Here is an 8,531-nt window from a genome sequence, read left to right as displayed (position 1 = left end):
AGGTAACAAGGACAATGGATAAAACTTCCCCATCATGTTAGGAAACATTACTGTGCTCAGTAATATGCTGCCACTGTCAGTCTAAATACTAATAATGCCCCTTTATTTCTCCAAAGTGGCCTAATTTAAGATGATGTGCCCCCTACCCAGCCACCCTTTACATGTCACCTTGGAAGCTCCACACAATGCTCCTTCACCAAAGCTTTTCAAATCCCATGACGGGGCCCTCTGAAGCCTAAAAAGGAAAGTGAGAATACCATGACTGAACCAAGTGCCCCAACCCCAATGAAATAATGGAGGCGAGCCACGCTAGCCAATGGCAACCCTTAACCATGAAAAGACAACCTTTTGCTTCTAGTTTTGCAGCGTTTGCTATTTATTGCAAAGAATTACATCACTTTTTCCAAGTACTAGAGAGGATCTGGGCTAAGTGCCGGTCCGTTTGCTTTTATTTTAGTAGTCCTTGTCCACATGTACACATGTGTGAGGCTGCTGCTTTTCTGAAAGGAAAAGAGCTGTGCAAAACTGATGCATAGGAGAAAAGAAATGTCAACACTTTAACGGTCAGGCAGGCACATCGGGTTCCTGCAGCAGTATGGTCGGGAGACGTGGAACCTGGGAGTAGGTCGATCACTAACCAGGCTTTAGAGACTGGCTGGCCCCTTCAAGGCTTGGTGAGCAATTCAAACAGAGTCTGAATGGGTGTATCAACTCCATCGTCTACTTAGTCCTTAATCTTGAAAAGTGGATGGCTTCAGTAGAAATTCGGTGAGTGGAGGTCAGGAATCTGCTTCTGGGAAGTTGGAGGTCTGGCCTGAGTTCCAGTGGATGTCGGCAGCAGGAATGCAGGTGGTCTGACCAGTTCTAATAGGGACCTGGAAAGTGGCTGGAACTCAAGACACAGTTCAGATTAGGATAAGTGCCTGAGGCCAAAGTGCGTTTCAGAGCAAGGTCCAGGCCCAACACATGGCGGGTAACTGAAACAAAGTCCTGAAGGGAATGATGGAGCAAACAGACTGGCGGGGAAGAGCATGGCGGTGCAAAGGGAGAGGTCGGAGGCAGCAGGAATGGCGGGTGGGGGTTGGAAAGAGAAGGCGTGAAGGCCCCCACCTCTAGGCCTAAGGGGTCTCCAGCCTAGTGATCTTCCTCCATTTCTTCTTCTTCATCATCATCATCTTCGTCGTCTGTACCCCAGCCAAAATACTGCTTCATCTCATCAACAAAAGCCTGATAATTACCAAGGATGTGGCTATTCGACTCGATGTAAGGCATCACCCACTCCTCGGCTTCCCCAGAGAGGAGGCTGATCAAGAATGCCACTTTCAAGGCATCAGTGCAGAAGTGCTCCTCATTCACAAGCATGTAAGACATGGTCTGCACGATAAACTCGGGGAGCCGGCCGCTCTCGCCGCTAAACCGTGAGGGGTAGGGCACAGGACAGCTTGGCGGACATACCTGGCGCAGCAGCCTGGCCCGCTCACACACCAACACTCGCAGCTGCTTCAGGAGCTGGTGGTTCTCGATGCACAGGGCGCGGTGCCTGTCCAGAAGCGCGTGCAGAAGCGACAGCAGCTCTTCCACCATGGCTAACGGCTTGGACGGTCTCGGGCTCAGGCTCGGCTCGGCTCGGCTCCACGGAGCTGGACAGAGAGGCTGAGCAGGAAGTGCGTGTCCTCAGAGGAGTGCGGACCGTGGGCAATAAATGGAGGGGTCCCAGCCAGTGGCAGAAGCTCCACCCACAAGGTCACTTTAGAAACCTGTGCGCTAGCGCAGTGCGGTGAGGAAGGTGTGGCTGGGAGGGGTGCGGGATGGCGTGGAGGCGTGGTCAGGGTGGGACTGGTGGCCAGGGTGGACGTGGCTGAGGAGGAGGAGGGCGTGACCCAGGGAGCGTCCCTCCGGGCTCCCGCCACTTCTAGCACCTGGAAGAAGGAAGGCTGAGGGAGCAAAGCTTGCCACAGTGGAGGACAGATGCTCAGCCCTCAGGGCTGGCTTGCTCCAGCTGAAACTTTTTTGCAGTCAGCCTGTTCATCCAAAACGGTGTTCCCTTGTGGGCCTGTGGCTATCAGCGTCTTTAAAGTGATTCTTTCTTAACACATTTTTCTCTTTTCTTTTCTTTTCTTTTCTTTTCTTTTCTTTTCTTTTCTCTTCTTCTCTTTTTTAACTTTTTATTGGATATTTTCTTTATTCACATTTCAAATGTTATCCCCTTTCCCAACCCCCCCTCAAGACCCTCATCCCACCCACTGCCTGCTTCTATGAGGGTGCTCCCACACCCACTCACCCACTCCCCCCTCTCTGCCCTCGAATTCTCCTACACTGGGGCATTGAGCCTTCACAGGACCAACGTCCTCTCCTCCCATTGATGACCGACTAGGCCATCCTCTACTATACAAGCTGCTGGGGTTGGTGGTTTAGTTCCTGGGAGCTCTGGGGAGTTCTGGTTAGTTAATACATTCTCCTTGCTCATTTAAATCTCACTAAGAAATAAGGCTGACTCTGTGGGCCACCGTGCAGGAGGTCATTTGGGTTCCAAGTCTAAAAGACTCACTGGAAAGTACTGTCTTCCATTAAATAAATAAATAATACTCGAGAAAAGACTTGTCTTTGAGAAGCGATTTCGTTCAAAAGATTTGCAAACACCAACTAAAGAGCATGTGCAGGCTGGACCTAGGCCTCCCTGCACATATGTAGCAGATGTACAGCTTGGTCTTCTTGGTGGTTCCCCAACAACTGGAGCAAGAGCTGTCCCTGCGTCTGCTGCTTGCCTGCCTGAGGACCCAGTTACCCGAAATACTTTTGTCTTGTCTATCCTAATTTGGAGAGGGTGCGACTTGTGTGTGTGTGTGTGGAGGAGAAAGATGTTATTTTGTGAGGATTTTTACTCTCAAAAGAGAAGGTGGAATGGAGGAAGAACCTGGGGTGGGGGGGACACTGGGAGGAGAGGAGAGGGTTGATATTGGGATGTAAAGTGAAAAAATAAATAAATTTAATAAAAAATAAAAAAAGAATGTCTCCCCCCAAAAAAAGATTTGCAAAATGTATACAGGGTGTCCACTTGTAAACATTCTATCTTTGATTCTTTTCATGTCCTGTTTATTAGTGCTTTTGTTCCTGAGTGGTTAACTACCATAAGCACTGTAAAATAATTCTGTCTGCCTATTTTGAACGTGACTAGTTGTTGATAACTAAGTTTGTTCTGTATCCTTGAACTGACACATATTGGGCCTGCTTTTAAAAATATATCTCCAAATTCAATCGGTTCTGGTCCTATCTGCTACCCCATCACAGCCTTCTTGGCACATTCGGCTGCATCTAATTCCTTAGCTGCCGGCCTTCCCCTTTTGCAGCATGTACTCTCTACAGTAAGTAGCCCAGAACACTTTAGAAGGTGAGTTAGACCCTTTCACTCTCCTGTTCAAGGCCCTCCAGTAGTTTTTCTCTTTCTGCTTCTCCAGTAAAATGCAAACTCTTGGTCATAACTTGCAAGGTCCTGCCTCTCCTTGCTATCTCCACCTGGCCTCCTGTTAGGTTCTATTGCTGCAGTGCCTATGGATTCCCACACACATCAAGTAGTCCCGGCCTTACCTTAGAGCCTTTGCCCTTCTACCCATCCTCTTTCCCCTTTAGCATCCAAACTCATTCTTATACTGCTTTGAGAAAGGGCTTCCGAACTATCTCATCTATATGTGAATTGTCTTCTCTATCAGTAATTTATAGCTTCCACCCTCTTTCAATTATCTGTATAGTATCCATCATATTAAATGTCAACATTATCACCTGCCTCCACTTTCAAATGTAAGACAGCAGAGGGGTTTGGCTTTTCCAGCGTCTCTGTCCCTTAGTGCCTGCAAACATACCTGGCCCAGAGGAGAGGCTCCCCAGATGTCTGACAAAGGAAAGGATCTTTTTGTTTGTTTGTTTTTTTCGAGACAGGGTTTCTCTGTGTAGCCCTGGCTGTCCTGGAACTCACTCTGTAGACCAGGCTGACCTCGAACTCAGACATCCGCCTGCCTCTGCCTCCCAAGTGCTGGGATTAAAGGTGTGCACCACCACCTCCCTGCTAAAGGAAAGGATCTTGAGAGACAGGTGCTGTGATAATAATTGAAAGAGGTGACTGCACAGTGTGTCCAGAAACATTCTCCAATTGTCTACTATGTTCTAGCTTCAACCATACAAAAAACTTCATTGAAAAATAATGGCTGATGAAATAAAAATGGCAAAGTATCTTTGAAAGCAGTCTTTTTAGTTACTTCTTTAAAATAGAAGAGAACAGACATCCATGGGAATGGGAGGCTAGCAAGGAAGAGAGAACCGGAACCATAACCCAAGTATAGACAAAAGGAAGCCGTCAAAACGAAATCAAGTAGGGAAGGTGGAGGGATTATGAGTCCCTGTCTTCTACCATGCAATTAAGGCTCCATTAGGAAGGAAGCTCCTTTAAGTGGGATGGGAAGACTGGGGAGAGGAGAGAATACAGGTGAGAATATACAAGGAAGCCTAATAGAAAGAAACCAATTACTTTGTAAGCTAAATAATAAAACTATAACACATAAAAATGGAATTATGGATAAACAGTGCTACTCCTTAAAAACATGGGATATTAAATGAAAATCTCAGTGTCAGGCATGGGATACCTCCTTAACAGTCATTGGTAAGGGAGCCCCTACAGGCACATAAAACAGTACAGGTTACTGCAACTGCTCTTGGTTACCCATCATAACTAGATGGTAAAAGCCAGTAGCCGAGGAAGCCACACAGTTTGAATGTAAGGCATACAGAAAACAAACTCAAACTGACCAGAAAACAATCTCTGTGCTGGCTATTGGTCTCTCAACAAAATTAGAAGATTTTGGAGGCCAAGACTAGCTTTGTGCTGTTCCTGTAAAAAACAGGAGGAAGTAAAGCAGATAAAGCAGATATCAGCAATCTCTCTGGAGAACCCTTTGATCCTGGAAAGCAGGAAATGGTCTGTGAAAAAATACCAAGAGCTGAGCAGTGATTTTGTAAAGCAGCATATCCAAGTTTTCAGTTAGAAGAGACAGGCAGTTAAGAATGGTTAACAGAGAGCAGTGGGGAAGCAAAATACAAAATTAGTAGCTGTAGACAACATGTATAGAATTTAGTGGTTAGTTAACCAGCATTTGGGCGAAATGTGGCTCAAATACCATCAGACTTCCTGTCACCATTCACCCTGTTCACGGGTGCAGGTAGACTTCCTCATTTTCTTTGTCTCCATTATCTGGCCTGTGAATGTTCCTTTAGATCTGTGTAAAGGTGTCAAAGACAAAAACAGGTAGTCCCTATGACTTTTCTCAGGCTCATTAACTTCATTATGGTTGTCTGGATTATACCATGTGTCAAAACCACAGGTCTAAGGGCAATAGATGCATAGATTCTTGCTGTGTCTACCTCATCATGCTCTAAGTTCTGTCTCAATATATACCTAGCAGCCAGACTGTCAAATTTGTTGAAATAAACATGAAAAAGATATGTCTTTATCTCTTGGTTACCAGAGAGGTATAAAGAGCACATTGGCATTAAGATATGCCTCTCAGAATAAAAAGTAGCTTTGAAGAACATTTTTTGAAATTTCATGTACTTTTTTTTTTTATGCATACGAGCGTGTGCTAAGGGGCTGCAAACCCTTCAGCTCCTTGAGTCCTTTCTCTAACCCCTCTATTAGGGACCCTGTGCTCAGTCCAATGGTTGGCTGAGAGCATCCACCTCTGTATTAGTCAGGTACTGGCAGAGCCTCTCAGGAGACAGCTATATCAGGCTCCTGTCTGCCAGCACTTGTTGGCATCCACAATAGAGTCTGGGTTTGGTGACTGCATATGGGAAGGATTCCCAAGTAGGGTTGTCTCTGGATGATCATTTCTTACAGGAGAACACAGGTAAACAGGTATTTTTATTTTTTTAATTAATCTTTTTTATAGTCCAGACTTTATATCTGTCCAGGTCTACCCTCCTACTGTTCCACAACCCATACCTCCTCCTGCCCGACCCTACTCCTGCCCAGTCTCTAAAAGGATGTCCTCAAACCCACAACCACATGCCACCAGACCTCCACATTCCCTAGTGCCTCCAGTCTTTTGAGGGTTAGGGACATCTTCTCTGACTGAAGCCGGACCCAGAAGTCCTCTGCTGTATATGTGTTGGGAGCCTGATATCAGCTGGTGTGTGCTGTCTGGTTGGTGACTCAGTGTACTGAGAGATCCCAGGGCAGTGTCCAGGTTAGTTGAGACTGCTGGTCTTCCTACAGGATAGCCCTCCTCCTCAGCTTCTTCCAGTTTTTCCCTAATTCAACCACAGGGGTCAGCAGCTTCTGTCCATTGGTTGGGTGCAAATATCTATGTCTGACTCTTTCAGCTGCTTGTTGGGCCTTTTGGAGGGCAGTCATAATAGGCCCCTGTTTGTAAGCACACCATACCATCATTAATAGTATGAGGCCTTGGGGCCTCCCCTTGAGCTGGATTCCAATTTGGGTCTGTCACTGGACCTCCTTGCCCTCAGGCTCATCTCCATTTTCGCCCCTGAAGTTCCTTCAAACAGGAACAATTCTGGGTCAGAGTTTTTGACTGTGGGATGGCAACCCCATCCCTCCACTTGTTGCCCTGTCTTTCTACTGGAGGTGGACTCTACAAGTTCCCCACTGTAGAGCATTTCATCTAAGGTCCTTCCCATTGAGTCCTGAGAGTCTCTCACATCCCAGGTCTCTGATACATTTTGGAGGGTCCCCCCAACTCTCATATCAGCTGGTGTATACTGCATGGTTGGTGGCTCAGTGTCTGAGAGATCCTGGCAGGTCCAGATTAGTTGAGACTGCTGGTCTTCCTAAAAGGTCTCCTCAGTTTTTTCCAGCTTTTCCCTAGTTCAACCACAGGGGTCACCAGCTTCTGTCTCTTGGTTGGGTGTAGATATCTGCATCTGACTCTTACCTCCTACCTTCGAAGGTTGCCTGTTTCCATTCTTTCTGTTGGCTCTCAGGCCTTGAGTCCTGTTCCTTCCACCCAATACCTGATCATGTTCTCCTCTTCCTAGGACAGGGAGAAAATATTTTTCATAATAAGAACTCTGAATTCAATTCCTGCTCATTAACTATGCAGATTGAGCTATATTATTTTGTTCCTCAGTTGCCTCATGAACAAGTATATCCAGTAACAGAACCTCCATCACAATAATACAGGAAGAGCAAGACATTGTCTGGAAAACTGCAAAATGCCATGTGGACTAACATATTATTGTTCACTGGAGTATTAAGATTTACTAAACTTGCAGTCACTATATTACTACCAGTGTTTAAATCTTACTGTGCAGTTATTTAATCTCCCTTATTTGAACTAGTAAGCAAAAGAAATCAATAAATTAAGTAGTAAACCTCAAAACTTATCCTGTACAAAGACCTGGTAGAAAACAGTGCAGTTGTGAAGCCTAGGACAGCATCAGCCTTGCTGAAGAAGACTCCAAATCCCTAATTCTTTTGCCTCTGTCTCCTGACATTTGGTGTTGTATCCGTGTGCCATAATGCCTAGCCCCCGAAAAGACTTTCAAAGTTTTTAGACTGCAGTTTTATGACAAGACTGAAAAATTGTTACAGACTACTGTAATGGCTATTCCTGGTTGTCAACTTGACTATATCTGGAATGAACTATAATCCACAATTGGAAGGCTCACCAGTGATCCAGATCTTGAGGCTGGGAGACACAAGTTTCTGACCTGGATCTTAGCATGGATATCTTGAAGCACTGTGGCTATGAAAAGCTTAGGCCCAGGCCAGATCATACATGGCTTTAATCACAGAGACTAAGGCAAGGAGATCTCTGAGTTCAAGTCCAAACTGGGACAAAACAAGTCCTAGATCCAGGCATGGTGGTACACATCTTTAATTTGGGTCACAACTTCTGTTGGAGACCTATGTAAAGACAGTGGAAGAAGGAAAGCTCCCTCTTCTTTGCCTGCCTGCACTTCTTTGCCAGCACATCTGTTGGGATCTACTTTTACAGAAACCAGCTGAAACAACTAGCCTTGCAGGACTGAGCAACTACTCGATCCTTGGACTTCCAATTCACAGCTGAGTATTGTTGGGGAATTACACTACAGACTGTAAGTCATCACAACAAATTCCCTTGCTATATAGAGACTATGCATAAATTCTGTGACTCTAGAGAACCCTAATACAACTACAAAGAGTGTACAGATTTCTTCAATAACTATAATATGGAACTTTTGAGCTTGTGATCTAAGTAGAGTACCCTATACTGGTGGGACTGGAGGTTTGAGAGTCTGGTCAGGAAGAGGGGAGAAGAGGATGAGAAGGGAAGGAGAAAGGACTGAGGAAGAGGAGGAGAATCCACAATGAACCAGAACTACTTGGCTAGGAGAAACTGCAAGTAGCAAGAGGTCTTACAGTTGGGGAATAAGTTAATATAATGTTGATCTGCCCAATCTAGGCACATAGCTTATAATCTTCAGAAATAGTCATTAAAGGAGCCCTGATTACCTTTGGTGGAGAACCATTTACAGAAATAAAG

General features: G+C 45.6%; 1 protein-coding gene across 1 annotated transcript; it reads right to left on the bottom strand.

Annotated features, from left to right (window-relative positions):
- Window positions 1–351: 351 nt before the first annotated feature.
- Ldoc1 (LDOC1 regulator of NFKB signaling) lies at window positions 352–1,784 on the bottom strand. Its single transcript, XM_031373962.1, has one exon. The coding sequence runs from the start codon at window positions 1,582–1,584 to the stop codon at window positions 1,135–1,137; it is 450 nt and encodes a 149-aa protein (XP_031229822.1). The 5' UTR covers window positions 1,585–1,784; the 3' UTR covers window positions 352–1,134.
- Window positions 1,785–8,531: the final 6,747 nt, after the last annotated feature.

The sequence above is a fragment of the Mastomys coucha genome, chromosome X (assembly GCF_008632895.1).
Source record: "Mastomys coucha isolate ucsf_1 chromosome X, UCSF_Mcou_1, whole genome shotgun sequence".
NCBI classification, from domain to species: Eukaryota; Metazoa; Chordata; class Mammalia; order Rodentia; family Muridae; genus Mastomys; species Mastomys coucha.
This window is presented reverse-complemented; position numbering and strand designations above follow the sequence as displayed.

Coding starts and splice junctions, on each gene's coding strand:
- Ldoc1 (XM_031373962.1), bottom strand. CDS start 1,584: ATGGTGGAAGAGCTGCTGTCGCTTCTGCACGCGCTTCTGGACAGGCAC.